At 38.7% G+C, this 19,865-nt stretch overlaps 2 protein-coding genes across 3 annotated transcripts in view; both read left to right on the forward strand.

Moving 5' to 3' along the window:
* Positions 1–17,062, forward strand: part of adgra2 (adhesion G protein-coupled receptor A2) — a 59,005-nt gene extending 41,943 nt beyond the window's left edge. Inside the window, exons 3-19 of the mRNA XM_015370906.1 lie at positions 5,954–6,025; positions 6,839–6,910; positions 7,009–7,080; positions 8,056–8,219; positions 9,603–9,816; positions 9,899–10,063; positions 10,160–10,358; positions 10,438–10,587; positions 10,685–10,846; positions 10,947–11,147; positions 11,238–11,427; positions 11,669–11,877; positions 11,962–12,089; positions 12,174–12,297; positions 12,380–12,528; positions 13,994–14,083; positions 14,228–17,062. Coding sequence (XP_015226392.1) covers positions 5,954–6,025; positions 6,839–6,910; positions 7,009–7,080; positions 8,056–8,219; positions 9,603–9,816; positions 9,899–10,063; positions 10,160–10,358; positions 10,438–10,587; positions 10,685–10,846; positions 10,947–11,147; positions 11,238–11,427; positions 11,669–11,877; positions 11,962–12,089; positions 12,174–12,297; positions 12,380–12,528; positions 13,994–14,083; positions 14,228–15,656 — 3,790 coding nt within the window. The 3' untranslated portion in view covers positions 15,657–17,062. The remainder of the gene's footprint in view (positions 1–5,953; positions 6,026–6,838; positions 6,911–7,008; positions 7,081–8,055; positions 8,220–9,602; positions 9,817–9,898; positions 10,064–10,159; positions 10,359–10,437; positions 10,588–10,684; positions 10,847–10,946; positions 11,148–11,237; positions 11,428–11,668; positions 11,878–11,961; positions 12,090–12,173; positions 12,298–12,379; positions 12,529–13,993; positions 14,084–14,227) is intronic.
* Positions 17,063–18,309: 1,247 nt separating this feature from the next.
* Positions 18,310–19,865, forward strand: part of LOC107082308 (rab11 family-interacting protein 1-like) — a 17,710-nt gene continuing 16,154 nt past the window's right edge. Inside the window, exon 1 of one of the 2 annotated variants that reach the window (XM_015370908.1) lies at positions 18,310–19,001. In XM_015370908.1, the coding sequence (XP_015226394.1) occupies positions 18,652–19,001 (350 nt within the window). In that variant the 5' untranslated portion in view covers positions 18,310–18,651. The remainder of the gene's footprint in view (positions 19,002–19,865) is intronic. The other variant, XM_015370910.1, reaches the window with a different exon arrangement.

The following is a 19,865-nucleotide window of genomic DNA, read 5'->3' on the forward strand; positions in this document are numbered from 1 at the left end:
TACTGTAGATGAATTAGTTGTTCTACTTGCATCCTGGACAGAACCCTACAAGGATTAAGACGGTATAAAACTGGATTGGTCAATTTTTTTATATTCTTATACAATATACTACTGAATATAAAGTTTTATGTATCCCTAAAAAAATAATCCACCTTTTATTTTTGTCTTTGCACCTAATCCTTGATCTTCTCATAAATTAGAGCACTGGGTAAAGATATTTATACTGTAAATAAAAAATAAGCAAGTTTAATTACACCCAAACCAGATAGGAAAATAAAAGAAGATGGAGATGTGATATCAGCTTTTTGCAAGTGTTTAAATCTAGCAGCAACATTTAGTGAGAATAACACCAGCTCACTTTCAGAGATAATTTAAAAAAGTCGGAACCTGTAAATTGTACAGCTGCTAGTTTTCAATCTTTCCTTCATATCTGAGGTGGTTTTTAACACACGGCACCATCATTATCACCAAACAGAAAACTAATGCTTGAATCAAAATGCATGTAGAATGGCATTACTTCAGCAAATGCTTACTTTTGTATGCTTTGAAAAGGACAGACAGGGAGGGCGAGACAGAGCTGAGGGAGAGGAAATGGTGAACAGCGCCTTGTCTTTCAGCACCGCGCTAATGAGCCCAGCGACACACAAACTAGAAACAGGAGCATTGTTCTCCTGCTGTCTAGGTCAACAAATCATACTGACACACAGAAATAAATGCATGTATATTGAGAGTAGGGTAACTGGCACATTCACTGAACAAATTCACAAGGGCAGGGACACCATAATGCATTTGGATTCATTATACTATGTTTGATTTTGCTCTATTGTATTATTTTCCTCTCTTCTGTAAATGGTTGTGCTGCAAGAAATGAATTTCCCACAAGGGATTATTAAAGTAATTCTGATTCTGAGTGTTTATGTATAATATAGTATTCATATTGTATGTTTAAGAAGGTGAATGATGAAAGATGATTTCCTCACATGCAGTCTGACATGGTGCATTACGGTAGACCTACTGAGTTTTGGTGTTTGCTTGAACACAACGCTTTGGTTCGAGTCCAAAAAGCTGAAGCCCCATCATTTTTACCTCTCTCCTTTTTAGAATCTGTTTGAGCAAAGGATTAGAACAATATAAGACCAGAAGAAAACCAATAATATTTGGAGCATAGTCTACCCATACCACATGCTGTAGTTTGTTTTTGTTTGGTTTTATGTTTTTTTGCTGGAAGCCATTTTCTATAACAGTTTCCCTTACATTAGTTTTCCCCCCAAAAAAGCTCATCTCTTGGTAAGTGGACCAAGTAGTGGTTAGGAGATGCCTGAGGGTTTAAACTACATGAGGCGGTGTGGTCAAGAGCAGCAATCATAGCCAATCGTTGTGGAAAAAGCCACCTGAAAGTCCCATGAGGAATTCCACTGCGGTTAGAAAAGAAAAAAGACAAAAAAGGAACAACAGTATTGATTTTCTTTTCACTTCTGCAAAAAGAAAAAGTATCCTGGATGGATGTGTATCTACTTCCCTTCTCATAATTCAACTCTGTTACTTCCACTAAGCTATTAAAGAGAGCCTTTGATTCTAAATAAAGCGCAGGATGGTTTCCAACATCTGGCTAAGTAGCTTGATAAATAGTTGGGAAAGTGATATAAGAGGAGGGTGAAGATAATAGCAACAGAAAGCATTAAATCAAAGATCTAGAAGGAGATACAGACATCAAAGCATTTTAAAAGAGGAAATTAAACCAAAAATGTTGCATGGGGTTTAAAAAAGGAGTACAGCTCCATTCCATTTTTTAAAGTGCAGCAATGATCAAATGTGATCAACATTGTGGGAGAAAGAATGTGGCGCAAAAAATGCATTGATATGGAAGTTCAAAGCATTAAATATATATGGTGCATTATGCAGTGTTTACTTCCAGGATACCTAATTTCCATAGTTTTTTGTTGTTGTGTTTGGGCTTGTAGCTCACGACACCTGTATCCATTTCTACAACAAATGTAAAATAATAAGGTAACCTAGATGAGCAAAGCTGTGCATGCAGACAAAATTCAGAATGATGACATGTGTGACACGTTTAACTTTAGTATTAATTAAGAGAACAGACCAGCTCCAATGTCAGTTTATATGGGGAAACATTTATATGTATTTTCAGTATCAAAAATAACAGAAAGGTAAAAGGCCTGCAAAACTTTGTAGCTCTCATTTCCAAACATGTTAGCGAAAGAAATGAAAACATTAGGCAGAAAAAACAAATGTGTTCGATTAACCTAATTCTTTTATCTATCTTTACCTTTTTTGCTATTTTTTCAATCATTTGAATTGTAGTGTTCTTTTTTCTTCCATCTTTTTGTCATCTATTTATCCTTAAATGCTTTCCTCTTATCTAATCACCTGTCCTAATTGACTTACAATATTTTGGAAAAAGAAAAATCATAGAACAGTCTATATATCCATAGAGGAATGTACGACAAACCACAGCGCATAACCTTTGCTGCTCTCTTCTGTAAATAAGGAACACCTTTCTGATACTACAGACTTAAATAATGCGACAGAAAACACCCTTCCTGGATTCATAATTCAGCTTCACATTATTAGCAGTCTGCAGGCAATAACAGTTGAGTCTGTTGAATTTTTATGCTCTATAATTTCTATTAACAACAATAATTGATTTGGTTGGTGAAGTGAGTGAGAATTGTATAGAATATAATGGAAAAATAAGATCTAACAGATGCAGTGTGTATCAAAACCCTGTTGGGGGATTTAAAAACATGACTTGTTGCTCTAAATTGCTGTTAAACCAGAGCACTATAGTAGTGTGAGATGCAGTGGATGTGCAAATCACACCAAAAGTGAATTATAGCAGCAAAAAAATATCTCCTTTCTACTCCTTATTACTCTGTTCTTTGCTCTTGATGATTTAACTGCATATAAGTGATGTATTTACAAGAATAATTACCATGAAGTTGTTAATTTTCATGCCACTAAAACTGATCTTACAGCTAGTTTTCTCTCAACATTTTTAAACCATAAAAAAACCCCAAACCCTTCAAGCCTTTGCTGCACAATGATTAGTACTAACGTTGAAAAGGCAAATTCTCTTATTCTTTTTGTTCAGACACAGAAAAATATATTGAGGATGACCATCAATGGGGGAACATTCGGGGAGAGTAGTTATTGATCTGATTAATCAGACCAGGCAATAAATGGATTATCAATAATATTTACTTACGTTTGTGTACTGGCAGAAGATACATGGAATAAAAGAGCAAATTAGAGGAACATTTTCTTCTCAGAATATGCTCAGAAACCACACCTGCAGTTGACTTTATCGACTCACTTCAGACTCCAGCTGTTTGAACTTTGCTTTGTTCATGTCCCTGAACACAACTTTATCTTTCTCCTTCCCTTGCAACCAAGATTACACGTTTGATAACCTAAGGGCAACATGTTTTGTTGGCAGATACACTGTTTATGGCTGTCTAACAAAAAATCGATTATCATATATTTACTTATGAAAATCCAACTAACTTCTCCTACAAAATGAGTTAAATGTAAATGCTCTCTCTGTACCCTTTGTTGCTAAAAAGTTGTTAAAGATAATGTACCTGTTTAACCTCTTAAGCCCGCAGGGCTAGTTTACAAAAAAGGCATACTCATACTTCATGCGGCCATTTATCAACTTGCATACTGCATAAACTGCTAATAAACAACATAAAGTTCATGCAGGATACTATGGATGTGAAAATTTAAAAATAAACTATTCTGGGCGTGAGTAAATTAGTTTTATATGGTCAAATAATAGGATTCGCTAAAAAAAAACCCAACAACGGATGTTTATATTCAAAACTTCTCACTTTTCCTGTAAGAAAATAAATAAACATTACGATAAACTGTAACTACAGCTTCTTGGTTTCTTATGTAGCAAGTTTCATGTCCATTCAATAAGCAACTGAGAAGTTATAGATGTTTAGATCCAAAAAAATCCAGCCAAACCATTACTGTGGCATTTTAGAACATCCATCCATCCATCCATCCATCCATCCATCCATCCATCCATCCATCCATCCATCCATCCATCCANTCCATCCATCCATCCATCCATCCATCCATCCATCCATCCATCCATCCATCCATCCATCCATCCATCCATCCATCCATCCATCCATCCATCTGAGGGTTGTTGGCGCATATCTCCAGCTGCCAATGGAGGTAGATGCAGGGTAAACCCTGGCCGACAGTCTATCGCAGGGCCCATTTTGGGACAGTTTGACAAAAATGCTGAAATTTTTAATTTATTCTTGAAATTTAAAATGTGAAATGCTATTATATATTTGGTTATAAAATCCACTTTTTCTCCACACTGAGAGGACGTTTTATTAGTTTATTAGCTCTCTTTATTTACACACTGTAATTACACAATATATAAACACTATAATTACACAATATATATATATATATATATATATATATATATATATATATATATATATATATATATATATATATATATATATATATATACTAAGCTAAGTTGAATAAAATGCATGAGGACGCACGGGCATATCTAAATAATTCAATTCAATTCAATTCAGTTTATTTATATAGCGCCAAATTCACAACACATGTCATCTCAAGGCACTTTACAGTTCAAATAACCGTTTGTCCAATCTGGGAGCTTCATACTATAACAATTAGAAAGGCTTGCTTTATATAGAACCCAATGATATGGACCAAATTCAGATGGACAGTAGCTCCAGTGAATCACAAGCAAGAGTAACATAGGCCTTCTTGATTTACTCCAGGTAATAGATTTCAAATATGGGCATATTTTAGTACCGTAATACAGGTAGAAGAAGTAGCCTTTAGCTACATTATAAACTATCGGTTGGATATATTCTAGAAACTGCTTTTTAATAAAAAATATATTTTGATGAAAAAGAAGAACAGCAAAGGTGGGACAAATTTTATCTGCTTTGCTGGGTTTTGCTGGTGTCTTTTGAAGGATGATCAGCTGCCAATGATCAAAGTTTTACTAAAGAGTTTGTCTCCAGCCGATTTAGTGTGTTGTTTGCTTACATTTGAAATGCATCATTTGGTGTTGCTACTGTGCTTTTGTTTGGTAGAATGAAGCCCACTGAAACACAAACTTGGTCATAAATTATATTTTGGCTACCTTTTTTGGCACAGTGTGGTTGGTGGGTATTAGAATGAAGTAGTCAGTCTTGTAGAAGAGTCTCAGTTGAAGATCTGGACATATGATAAGTGTGTGTTAGTCTAAGAGTTAGTGAGCAAAAAGCTTATTGTTCTTATTGTCCCCCTTGATAGGAGGCTCTGGGGCTTAAGGGGTTAAAGGTCCTTTACTCAATTAAGACATTTAAACTATGTATACCAACCGGTAATGTACACAGCTGATTTTAGGTACATTAGATAATCCTACATACTTAAAATAAGATGTTTTTTACATTAAAAATTATATTCCAAAGTTCCTTATCTGGTTCCTAAAGAAGTGGAAGGTATATTGTGCTTTTGGTGTTTTGTACTTTTAGGACTTTTGTGGTTTTCTGAAAAGGAAACAGCATTACAGTATATGCCAAAAAAAAGGTTTGTAACATACTGATACTCACCCTTTTCTTAATGTTGTTTAGAAAATAATTATTTATATTTCATAGTCTAGTTTTTTAACACCAATCAATTTGTTAATAAAACTGGACACAACTGGACCTTATTTTATCATTTTCTGACAGAAATGTCCCTGCTTGTTCTATATTTTAGCCTCAGATGTATAAACTAACTTGTGTCGCTACTCATACAACTATGCTGCCCAGACATTTATTAAAAACCTGAACATCTTGCACACAGATAGAAGGCCGAACAACAAATTCCAAGGCGACACATCTGTTTTTGTCATTATTATCTCTGCATACACTTGCTGAAGTACCTCTTTTTATATTTCCAGGGACCTAAAGCACAACCTCATCAGCACCATCATGCCTGGAGCCTTCCAAGGCCTGTCTGAGCTTCGCAAGCTGTGAGTAGATGTACTTACATGCCTCAAAGTCCAATTAAATATCTAGCGTTTAAATGTAAATTAGCAAAAGTATGTATTTTCATACAGATTTAACTGAATTAAACTCTTACATTCACTGTTTTGGGAGCCCATTACATATGCCAAATGTTCTTCAGCTACTAAATTTGGGTTAAAATTTCAGTTTTTTATGGGATATCATCCCCATAGCCTCAGTAGAAACAGCAGGGCTATGCTTATGGTCCTTAAAAGGCACTGAATTTGACAATCCACATTGTGTAGCCGCTTGCTGCCCTGTTTTGTATTCAAGTACCCCGATGCTTGGTTGTAGCGTGGGTCGAACGTGTTTGTCTGTGCTGCGCTGCGTGAGACCTCATCCCTCCTCCTTCTTCTTGTATTTTCCCTGCAAGGTCTGGGGCTTCTCAAAACAAACAGGGGGAGATAAACACATGCTCTGGACAGCTCTCTGCTGGGTAGTGTCAGAGGTGCAGCAGAGCAGATCCCTCTCTGGCTCCAGCTATACATCACACTCAGGGATTGACTGTAGAACAGGGGCCCTGCTCTACCCTACTGATGATAAAGCTTTCCATGGGTTCGCTGGGGTCCTGATAAGGGAAAGTGTGTGAGACTTTTTTTAATGCAAGCTCTCTATGATTCTGAGATTAAGTTAGCATTCTGCTATCATCCCAGTATGTCAAATGGATATGTAATATTGTATCTTCGGGCAATGAATGAGTCAAGACACAACAATCTGTTGCCAGGGAGATATTAATTCAATAACAGCTAACACAGTCCTTTTATATTTCACACTTTTAGAGACCTGTCCAACAACCGGATTGGCTGCCTGACTGCAGACATGTTTCAGGGATTGACCAACCTCACTAAACTGTAAGACCCCAACCCACCTGTTACATAAAATAAGACAAACTCTGGCTTGTCGCTCAAGTATTTAGAGAACTTGTTCATCTATAATATGTTTCCTGCAGAAACCTTTCTGGCAATATTATCTCGACCCTGGATAAAGGAGTGTTTGATGAGCTGCCTTCACTCAAGAATCTGTAAGCAATAAAATCTACCCATATTATATCAAATCAAAACAAAATCAAAAATAATTCAGAAAAGGATTTTATTCCCCAAAACCTTTAATTTTTCATGTTACAGCCACAAACTTCTATATATTGTTGCTTGTATTTTATGTGAAAGATCACTAAAAGTAGTAAATTTTAAACTGAAAGAGAAAGACATTTAAAAGATTTTACCATTTACTTATATTAGAGACAGAAATTTTGACAGATTCTTTTATGCAAAATAGCTTAAACTTGCAATGTTTTGACACCTTCCAGTTTAGTTCACCTTAATCTGATCAGAGTCTTCTGCTTTTGGTCAAGACCTTTTGTACAGGTCAGGACACACCTTTATAATGACTTAATGGAGAGCATCCATGAGGAGCAACTTTCAAGTCTTGTAACAGATTTTCAGTTTTAGTTTGGTCTTGACTTTGAATACATGGCTGAATATGTAGAGTTGAAAGATTGGGGCAAGTTTATATAACCTAAAAGTAAACCTCTCCACAGCACTTACTTTATGTTCCTGGTTCATTATGATGCTGGTGCTCCACCACCGGTCTCTGAAAATCATCTGAGTTTTTCAGCTTTAAATTAAGTGGGGTTAAATTATACACAGGTGGACTCTATTTACCAACTGACTCTTGTAGGAAATGAGTTCCACAGACTTTTAATTAACAGATTAAAAGAAACTTAGTTTATACAAAAAAAAAAAAAAAAGAAGGAAGACATCTGCTTTATTTCCCCTCCACTTCCATTATTTATTTTGGTCTAACGTTTAGCACATAAAATCTGGATAAAATATGCAGAAGCTTGTGGTGGTAATAGTACAAAAAAAATGTTTTCATAAACACTGCTAAAAGGTACCATTCTGAGTCTGTTAAAACAGTTTTCATATGTTTGTAATAATCTAACCAGAAGTAGAATAAGCAGGACTTTTTTGGTAATGAATGGCAGTTCTTTCTGCAGAAACTTCAACTCAGACTACTTGTCCTGTGACTGCGGGCTGCGTTGGATGCCGAGTTTCTTTCGCAACAAATCAGTGCGTGTTGGAGAGGAAACCTTGTGTGCCTACCCCAGGACACTGAGAGGAAAACCCTTGCGAGGACTGAGAGAAATACAGCTCAGCTGTGGTGAGGACCTGGCTGCTGTGAGGCACGGGAATTAAGCGGGTTACCTCTAGTTCACAATCTTCCAATGTCAAAGTCATTTGATTTCTTCCATCTTTGCTAATTAGAAGGTGATAATTCTAAGTAGCAAAAAGATTCCACCTTAATATGTCATCTCAAAGTATCAGCAATGTATGTTAGCAAATATCTCAATAACAAACCTCAACTGTCTGCATTCAGTTGGCTGCTGAACCACACATTTATAACCCGATATCTTACCAAAGTATTCATACTGTTTGGGTTTTTGCACATTTTTGTAAGGTTACACTCAGAAACCTCAGCTTAATATCTTGCAGTTTAAACAATAGAGCAACACAAGATAGAGATTAACTGAAACATGAAAGGAAATTAAACATTGTTTTCTAAATAATCTGGTACATATAACATGGATAATCTATCCCCTTGAACCCCAGTCGGACTCGGCAGATGGCCGCTCACACTGAGCCTGGTTCTGCTGGAGGTTACTTCCTGTTAAAAGGGAGTTTTCCTCTCTACTGTTTCTACAAGCATGCTTAGTGTAAGGGATTGCCTTCGAGTCAATGAGCCGACGCAATCAACTGATTTTCCTTAGATAGAAAACTTTGAACCAATCTGACTGTATGATCTGGTAAATTGTCTCTGTAAAGAGCCTTGAAATCACTTGTGTTGTGAATTGGCGCAATATAAATAAACTAAAATGAATTGAATTTATATATTTTCACAAATTATTAACCATGGAGCCTCTTGGCAGCAGCATTGTGCTTTGAGCATGCTATTCTTTAGCAGAGAATATGGGCTCTCTTCAATAGGAGAGTGCAATTTCATTTTATTATATTCTATTTCCATTTGGGATTAACAAAATATATTTGAATTCAATATAATTTTGTAGAAAACATGCAGGTGGAGCTACATAAAAAAGTTTTGGCAGGGTTTAGATCAAAGGATAGTCTTGTTTTCAAAATATCAGTCAAACCTCACATCTGAAAGTAGTACATTGCTATTGAGAAATGCTCTCCAGCAGCCTGACCAGACTTTAGTTGTGTTGTTTTTTTTTTTTCTTTTAAGTGAGTGAATAGTAAATACACAATAATGCTGTTTCACTTTATAGGGTTTATTATGGGAGGCCTGAAATGCTGCTAAAAGCTTTTCTATTAAGTTTATACCATACTTTCAGCTCAGAACTATGCCCTGCTTTGTATGTTGCCATAGAATTTCAAGCATATAAAATAAAATATTGGGTTGTTTTGTTCACAGAAGGTGGATAAATCCAAAACTAAAAATGTTTTGCTTTTTTTCCTAACACAGTTAAGATCCTGTCGAACATTTAACTGACCTACATCGGCCTCCTTTTATGTCTTTTCACACCAGATGGTCCACTTGAGCTCCACACCCTGTCGCTGCTGCCATCCCAGCGTCAGGTGGTTTTCAGAGGCGACCGGCTGCCCTTCCACTGCACTGCTGCCCTGGTGGACAAGATCACTGGATTGCACTGGCGTCACAACGGCCAACTGGTAACGTCTGACACTGAGAGAGGAGTCCAGCTGGAGGATAGTGTGGTGCATGACTGCACCTTCATCACCAGGTAGAGTAAATACTACTCTTTATGAAACTCACTCTATTGTTGTAAAGATGAAACAAAATCCAACACAATTTTCTACATTTAGTGAGCTTATACTATCCAACGTTCACGTGGAGGCTAGCGGAGAGTGGGAATGTGTGGTTACTACCGGACAGGGCAACACCTCTCGCACTGTTGAAATCGTAGTGCTGGAGAACAGCGCCTCCTTCTGCCCAGAAGACAAAGTTGTTAACAACCGCGGGGAGTTCAGGTTAGTCTTAGTTGCAATGGTTTCTCATCACTTCAAGTAAAATTAAGTCTCAAATACTCTCTAAATTTGTCTTTTAAAATGATGATTATTTTACAGGTGGCCGAGAACTTTGGCGGGCATTACCTCCCATCAGTACTGTCTGCAGCTTCGTTACCCCTCCTTGTCTGTGGAGGGGGTGACGGAGCAGAAAAAAGCCTCTCGATACTGTGACCGATCTGGAAAGTGGCACGAGGGAGACTATTCCAACTGCCAGTACACCAATGGCATCACACGTGTCTTGCATACCTTCATCTTGGTTGGTACTTTTCTCTATGCCACCGTACAGATTGATTACCTGATAGTGAAGCTGAAATTGTTTCAACTCTTCTTTTTAGACACCCATCAATGCATCCAATGCCGTCACTGTGGCCCGTCAAGTGCGAACATATACGCTGGAGGTGGCAGGTTTCACTGACTCAGTGGACGTGCTGTACATTGCCCAAATTATGGAGAAGTTAATGGAATATGTCAGACAGCAGCGAGAGGTAAAAGTGATTTTTAAAGCGCAGATTCTAATGTTTTAAGAAAAAACTTTGGTGTAATTGTTTTATGCGTTTTTCTAATAATTTCGTTCCTTTGCAGTTGTCAGAGGTCATTGTTGATATGGGCAGCAACCTGATGCAGGTGGATGACCAGATACTTGCTCTTGCTCAGAGAGAAAAAAAAGCATGCAGCTCCATTGTCCACTCCCTGGAAACTCTAGCCTGGCCTCAGTTGCATGGTGAAGCTCAAGACTTCTCTATGGTATGAACGACCGTGGATCTGAGTTTTGCCTGTACAATAAAACAAAGCTATAGGAAGGTAGTAAACCGTCTTTTTAATGACATCTGATTTGATCATGCAGGTGTCTAAGAATATAGTGATGGTGGCCCACCTGATCCGACCAGCCCACTTCACTGGTATAACCTGCACTGCATATTATCACCGTGAGGCGCCAACAGGACGCCTAGGAGTGGAGATGTCAGAGTCTGGACCTGGTCAACGTCTTCATTTCCGCTGCAGCACTGGCTCACATAACACCTCCCTTAACAACTTCCCCCTAAAAGTGAGGCTTTACCCGTAGGCCCCTTTTAATTTTGGTGCAACCAAATACATCTCTTCATTAAGTAAATCTACATCTTATTTTTTTGTTTAGAACTCTGTAGCACTGGCTTCTGTGACTCTTCCAGCCACTTTGTTTCCCCCGGATGCCACTGCGGACTGTAAGCTGCAGTTTGTGGCTTTCCGAACTGGAAGCTTTTTTCCTGTGCTGCCAAACTCCAGTAATAATCTGGAGCAATCACGCAGAAGAAGCGTCAACACTCCTGTCATCTTTGTAGGCCTCGGTAAAAAACAAAACACACAATTCAATTGCATTTTAACCCAATAATTTTATGTTGCACTTCCTTTTTAAGTTGCATAGTCCTGTGCCCAATTAATCGCAGGCAAACCGTGCTCTGCAGTCTGGATCCTTGCCTTTTTCTTGCAAGATTTGCTGTCTTTACTAACAGGATTTCTGTGTTGTGCTAAAAACAGGGAAAAATGTGTGTCGTTTTATGTTGACGATTGTCTCTCACTCTTTGACAGACGGCTGCACTATGTGGAACTACTCTGATCCCATCTGGGTGTCCCTACGCCACTTGAACCCAGGCACTGATGCAGTGGCATCCCAGTGGAGCCACACAGCACCAGGGAAGCTGGGAGGCTGGAGTCAGCAAGGCTGCCAGCTCGTCCACAGTGACGGCAGCACATCCATGATACGCTGCTCTGTGCTCGGCAACTATGCGGTGCTGCAGGTAGATGGTGGCTTTTTCAGCTGGTTCATTTAGATTAGAGTGTTGATGAAAGCTTCACCTATCTTGCTTTTGATTTCTCTGTAGGAAGTACCCATCTTCCCTAACTCCAGCTCAGCCTCTGTGAGTGTGCTCCACCCTGTGGTCTACACGTGCACTGCAGTGCTGCTTCTCTGCCTCTTCACCATCATCATCACACACATAATACACCACAGGTGCTTTAATGTTTTTGTCAAACAGAGATCCTTTGTTTCCTCTTTATTTTCTTTTTAATTATCTGGTCTTTATATTTTCTGCAGTTCGATACAGATATCAAGAAAAAGTTGGCACACCCTGTTGAATACTTGTTTCCACATCGCCATGACATCAGCTGTCTATGCAGGAGGCATTAGCCTTACCAGCTATCCTCTAGTCTGCCAGGCCGTGAGTTTTTATTGTTAACTTTAGGATACAGTTTGTAACTTTTTATATGTTATGCGTCATTTCTGATCCCTGTACATGACAGGTGGGCATTGCTCTTCACTACTCCTCACTGTCGACACTGCTGTGGATCGGGGTCAGCGCCAGGGTAATCTACAAAGAGGCTGTGTGGAGAACGCCCCGTCAGACAGAGGGAGAGTCTTCCCCTCCACCCACTCAGCGACCTATGCTCAGGTCAGTGAGAAAGCCACCATGATCCTTCAACCGCTTCCTGTACCATGAGAGTATTGTCTGCTGTCAATATGGTTTAAGTTTTAGACAGTTGCAAAAAGTTGCCATGCTAGGCCACCCAAACTGTGCTTCAATAAAGGCAGCCATTGTGCCCTCTAACCATAGTCCTACTGATTCAAAAAAAAAAAGTGGGAAGTGACCAAGTACAGCTGTGAAGCAAGAAACAGACATTGACCGGATAATTTTAGGGATGTTTGAGAGGAAGAATTTGTGACACCAATAGAAGAGAAAGTGTGGGAGTTGTCATAAATCTAAGCTGGTGACTCAAGGACTGCAGTGTATTCATTACAATTTCCTTCTGTTCCCCAACCCTCTTTTCCTCTGCCTGTGATCTTAAAGCCACAATTATACACTGTGCCCCTGACCTCATTGGGTACCCAGTCAGCCCCTTTGCTATACGAAGACCCAAGAGGGGTCAGGAGGTGATAAATCACTGACCTTTGACATGTGCTTTGACAATCTGTTCAGTAACTGTGGTGGATTACTTTGCTCAGATTGTTACCAACCGCAAAGCTCAAAAACCTCAAAAATGAACATTATCGTTATTTTGGGGTTACAATAGAGCATTTAGTCGTCACATATTCGACAGCATCATGTGCAGTGGTAGCTTTTTACATCGTTGGAAATGCTCCCCTCCCTGGGAGCCATTTTTAAGGGAAAAAGCAGTTTTGCCTAAAAATAAAATTTCCATTTCTGTTTTGCATGCCTCGTCAGTGAGGAGTTACCATTCCCTGCACTGTGTTCTGTACAGTGCCAGCAATCAAATAAACATAATTAGTCAATAATGGTGCTGAAGAAGTTTTTTCTTTCCAAAAATCTGACTTTCTAAACAAAAAAGTCATGGCAAGGCAAGTTTATTTCTACAGCACATTTCAGTGGCAAGGCAATTCAAATTTCTCAACAAAAAAAGCCAAAAGTATATTGCTGTGGCATAGAAGCAATTCAAATAGCTAAAGAGAATAAAAGCTACACATTAAAAGAATGAGATTAGGCTAAAAAACATGTAAGGATTGACAAAAGATTTAAAAAAAAACATAAAATCATGAAGAAAATGGAGTGAAAGTTTGACTGGAAACCTGACTAATAATGTTTAGATAGCACAGTCAAATGCCACTCTAAACAAATGCGTTTGTTTAGAGTTTGTTTAACGCCATTTTAGTGCTTTAAAGGTCTATGGACTGCATACAGTCATCCAAGTTTAAATGTTACTTTGAATAAACCTAAGTATATGATTTTTTTCTTTTCTGAGCGCCGAAGAATTAAAGCAGAAGTTGAGATTCATAATATTGTTTTAGGTATATATTCATATATATTTTATGAGATACTAACTTGCAACCAATTATCTGGGGAAAAAAAGTTTGAGAACTGTGCACATGGCATTTTTAACGTTTTTGATTTTTTATTCTAGGTTCTATTTAATAGCGGATGGGGTTCCTCTCATCATTTGTGGAATCACTGCAGCTGTCAATGTCAACAACTATGGAGACAATAGTCCCTAGTAAGTGAATAGCTATTTTATTCACTAAAATATTTGGCTTTTGACTTTGTTTGTTTTACTTGGTAGTGGGCAGTGAATTTTTCCAGTGTTAAATACACAAAGAAGTAAATGTTTTGTGTTGACTATTGTTTTTTTTTTCTGCAGCTGCTGGCTGATCTGGCGCTCAAGTCTAGGGTCTTTCTTTGTCCCTGCTGGTTTAGTGGTCTTGGTGACCTGGATTTATTTCCTGTGCACTGTGATTCGCCTCAGGCACCGTGTGTCCAAAGAATGCACAGGAACCACCCTGTCCTCTCCTGGGACAGAGGGTCTTCCTGCACTGGCAGGGAGCACCAGCCTTCTCTCCACAGACTCCGGGGGGAGGCCTATAACCCCAGCTGTGCCTCCAGAGGATCAGTACTCACTGAAGACACAGTTCTCCGTGTTGGTAGCCACCCATTCTCTGTTTGCGGCTCTTTGGTGTTGTGGAGCCATGGCAGTGTGGCTAACAGGACGCACAAGCTTGCTGTTCAGCTGTCTCTATGGGATTGTCGCCACGGTTTTAGGGGTGTTTCTGGTGGTGCACTACTGCTTCCGACGTCGTGATGTGCAGGCGTCATGGCTGGGTTGCTGCCCAGGCTATCGTCGTTCCCATCCCATGTCTACTTTTACAAACACTTGCACCACTGGAAACGGAGTGCAAACATCTGAACAAGGATCCCAGCTCTTTGTCAACTGCCATCCACCTGCTGAATCTCATAACTCTCATAACTCATCCTCAGCCAGGTCATCTTCTACGCCAAGTGGGATCAGCAGCATGGGACCTGGGCCGTGCAAGCTCACAAACTTGTTGCAGGTGGCGCAGGAGAATCAAGGCAACTCCTCACGTGTCCCTACAGGCAACAACACAAGCACAAGTACAGACAATATCACAAAGCCTACAAACAATATTCTGCCCTCCATAAACTCATCAGCGCCGGTACATCCCCAGAGGAGAAAAGTCAGTAGCAGAACTAAACAAGGGAGTTATCAGCATTATCATCGAGGTGAGGGCAGAGGCCACTACCGCCTCAAAGCTTTGAGGTCTGCTGGAGGGGGCGGCAGTCTTGGAGCTTTAGGGCCGATAGGTTCGGAGCACCTCAATTCATCGCATTCTGTTTACAAGCAGGCCACAAGTGAGAATGGCAGCATCCACCACAGTCTCTCAGAGAACCAAGCCCGCATGCTGACGAATGGAAAGCGGGTGGGAGAGTCGGCAGCCACCAGCCCCTCAGAGGGGAGTGACGGGGGCAGCAGCGGGAGCCGCAAACCCTTCCCTCTACCTCCCTCTGCTGCAAGCAGAGTGACCATGCACAGCACTCAGAGACGATGCTCCAGCAGAGACAATTTAAAAGTGGCCACTTCTGCAGAGCGAGAAACAAAGCGCTGCTCCTATCCATTGAATTGTGTCGCCACCACCATGCCAGAGGCTGTTTCCCCAAATGGGACCCTAAGAAACTCTGTGCTCGAGCTAGAGCAGGACATGAGCGGCACAGACCAATCCCAGAGTTCTGTTGGAATGAAGACTGGTTTGTGGAAAAGTGAAACCACAGTATAAATTTGGGCAGATTTCTCTGCTTATCTTTAAAGAAATGACTGGGTTGTGTGTTCATTTTCTCTAAACAATTATATAATTTAAGATATAATATCATGAAGAATTCCAGGACCCTGAACTGGTACTTCTGCCTCTGTTGCATTCTAAGTTTGATGTGTATTAATGCAGTCACTGCTATTGCCATGTTCAAGCATACACATTTATTTTAATCACTTTACAAAAGAATGTGTACAAGAAATGTTTCATCTAGGCATACAATGTTGTACTTGGATGTCTAAACAAAGCTTTAATGTTTTAGTTGTAAATTTCCTATGCAAATGAACTATAGCATAAAATGGAGTGCAAGCCTTCTCCGTCCAAAGCAATTCTATATGCATTTAATCTGAAGGCAACAACCTCTGACACTTATGTTATTGTTTGTGCTCATGTATGCACTTGTATGTTTGCAGTTTTTGTGTGTGTGGTGTGGTGTGTGTGTGTGTGTGTGCGCACACACACATCAAGAGAGCTGTGTTGGAGGGTCGCTGTACAATCTCAGAGTGAATTAAAATTGTGGGACAATTGACAATAACATATTTAATCTGCTTTCTTATGACTTGATTTCATCTAGTTCAGATTTAGTCACCTAGCAACCACAAGCCTCTGTGTTTATTATTCAGATTTTCATGTGAAAGACAAACAACAGGGTCTAGCATAATTATAAATGGAATGGAAGATAGGTGGATTTTGACATTGTGTACAAATAGAGATCTGAAAAGTTTATATTTATGCAACCCCTTTTATTGCATAATAATAAACTGCTTTAAGGAGCCACTTAATTATTAAACTGAGGTGTACTATGTTGAATTGATTTGCAGAACTGATCCAGCTGCTCTGTAAATGTTTCAAAGGTTTATTAGCGATTATCATTGATGAATGGGAATTGTAAAGATTGACCTTTCAGAGAAGCCTTAAGCAGAGTTATGTTTTTAACAATATCCTGAGCTTTCTAACATAACACACATAACCACTTTTTTGTTCATCATTTATAGATGCAAAAGTTTTGGCTCTCCTGGAAACCTACCAATCCATGGCTATTCTATTTTACGGAGCTGAAAAGTATCAGCTCCAACATGAGTGTCCCATCTCATGAAAAGATTTCTAATATTTGGGTACACAACAAATGTGTTATTTATGGAACAGTGGTGCAAAGAGTCTATTTTCAAAGAAATCCATACAAAGTCTTGTTTAGGGTTTACACAAGCAATGTTGAAGAACTGCAAGAAGATAGCCTAGAAAATGTTTTATGAGGAAAGGATTTAATGCTTATCAATATGCAATCCACTGTCACGTTATAGGTTATAGAGAAATGTTTTTGGTTTTAAATTTACCAACGCCCCTTACTTCTCACAATTTTTTTTGCAATAAAATGATGAAATGACAGCTCATATTGCACTAAAAACGTCTACAAGTAAACATTTTCCAAAAATATTAAACTTATCAAAAATAGTTTTGTTTTTATTATAGAAGTATTGAAGAACTCTTTGGTGACTTATATATATGTGTGTTTTTTTTTAGTATGTTTAGGACTAAGCAGGAACCAGTATGTCCACAACAAACTGTGAAGTTTTCCATTCTTCTTTGGATTACATATCGAAGTTTGTTAATCCTGGGTGTTTCAATATGCTCATGGTGATGAATAACTTGTGGGTAGGATGACCTCAGCATAAACCAGAGGATGTGACTGTGACTCATACCTCTGGCAAAATGTTTTAAACTACAAAACAAACCAGGCCTGCTCACATATCTATGTAAAATAAGAATATTTTTTTGTAGATTTATTATTTGCCACCTTAATTAATTATAATTTAGTTAAAAATTGCTTGGTGTCTTACAAATAATACAAATAATATTTTCAACACTTTACATGAACTGATTGACATAAATATTATGTTTTGTTTGTACTTTAACACATTTGAACCATTCTTTTGGTATTGCACATACTTCTAATCCTTGAGGGGGGACTTGGTTTGAGTGCATCCCTGATCCAACTCATCGTTTTTGTCCAGCATCTACTAACTCCATAATAATGTTGAACTGTCCTCCCTCTGCACAATTACACTTTGCATATTCACCCTGTGCCTGTGGATCCTAATTACTTTTGACATATCCAACTCCTAAAACAAAGTACATTTTTATTGGAAATCTAAAAGTGGGTTAAGTTTTAACTCTTGGCAATAGTTGTCATTTAATCTATTGACAATTTATTAACTTTGCCTTAAAGTTTATAAACTTGTTTTTGACAACCCCATGTGAGATAAACTGTTTAATTAATTTAGTAGAATTGTGTATCAAAATGTAGTCAAACTGATAGATATTCCCCTTGAAAAGAGGACATATATATATATATATATATATATATATATATATATATATATATATATATATATATATATATATACACACACACACACTACATTTCTAAAGAGAATTCATGTTATTTAAGTGAAAAATATCACTCAAATGTGTTCAGTCAGGATAATGACAGATCTGACAAATTAACGGTACAGATGCAGTTTTCCTCCGTCTAATCATATTCAGGCATTGAGTATTTGACATTTATTTCACCCAATCAAAGGCTTTTATGCAGAGCGGGGGCGGGGTCTGGTGACATAAGGGAAGTGAACTGTGAAACTTGGCGGAGCAGTGAGAAGGGAGTTGTGTTGACATGTCTCTTCACAGAAACTGATTCAGAAAGATGTCCCGTTCGAGTTACCCTCGTTAGTTCAGTGCAGACGTTGTCAAGTCAACAGTATATTTTCAGAGGTTCACAAAAAGTCTGTTAGTTTGAAATAAGGTGGACCATTGCGAGACCGAGCTTCCTGAACAGAACCAACCGCTGAGGTAACCTACAACAGCAGAGGACGCCGAAGGTGAAAATTTAAAGTTCACAATAAGGACTATTTGATAGGAACACAGTTAAGGTCAACTTTAAGTGAGACTTTGCGGACTTTTAAAGATGTCTCTGCTCGACCAGAGCCAGCAGTGGTTTCCAACGAGTGTCGTGGTAACGGTTCATCAGGCTCGGAACCTGCGTATCAAGGGGAAAAATGGCACCAATGACTCGTACGCCATCATCCAGGTGGCCAAAGACAAGTTCTCCACCTCGGTGGCGGAGAAGTGTGTCGCTCCGGTGTGGAAGGAGGAGGCTTCGTTTGACCTGCCGCTCTTCCACCCGGGAAACGCCGAGCGCTGCACCCTGTACATCATCGTCATGCACCGGGCCCAGGTGGGACTGGACAAGTTCCTGGGCCAGGCTGTGATAAACCTGCTGGAACTGCACGACAATAAGTCCCGCAAAAAGACAGAGTAAGTGGAGATATTGCTTTTAATTCAGCTCTGTTTTGTTATTGGCAAACATTTAGCTATATTTTAAAAATACAGGATCAAGAAAACAAAACAAAACTACACACAATACAGTAACTTGTTGTAGAAAGTTCCTTTTAAGAATTATTTTTTTTTTAGAATATACTTTTTACTCGAATTATTAGATTACAAAAGGAAAAATATGGCTAATCCAAATAAATCCAGCACTAAACTTTCTCACACTGATGGTAAATTGTTACAATTTTTAAGTAGAAAAGTCCCACAAACGAAAAGGTCTGACACACTTACAATTTCTTTTGTAATCTTCAATACACTTTTATTTAAATAGAAACATAAAATACATAAAAAAGTCCCATTACATTATACAATAATGCAAAAACACCCCTGACCAATTGAATCAACTTATAAATTAAAATGTAAGTAATTGCCAATAACAAGCTGTCATTTAAAAACTAACTTGATTACCAAATGCTAATAATTGTTTGATTGTTGTAGAGCAGGGCAATAACGCCATGCTTTCCCTCGTTCACATGCTGCATACATATAGCTTTTCCTCTGTTTTGAATGTACAGGTTTCCTCATTTCCCACAGGCCGCTGACCCTAAATTAACCTGAACAGGATCAGTACACGCCAGCTCCAATTCAAAAGGCCCAATCGCATGGCATATTTGAATACGATCTCCATTTCCTCGTTCATTATCTTTCCCAACAGCAATAAGTTCACGATCTTGAATATTAAAGGGGAAGCTTATATTAGAAACTTAGCAAACTTTTCTCCTTTGGATGAACTTTACATGCACAAGTGAATTTACACAAACAACTACAGGTGCTTGGCTCTAGCCTCGT

The sequence above is a fragment of the Cyprinodon variegatus genome, unplaced genomic scaffold (genome assembly GCF_000732505.1).
Source record: "Cyprinodon variegatus isolate N-32 unplaced genomic scaffold, C_variegatus-1.0 Scaffold49, whole genome shotgun sequence".
NCBI classification, from domain to species: Eukaryota; Metazoa; Chordata; class Actinopteri; order Cyprinodontiformes; family Cyprinodontidae; genus Cyprinodon; species Cyprinodon variegatus.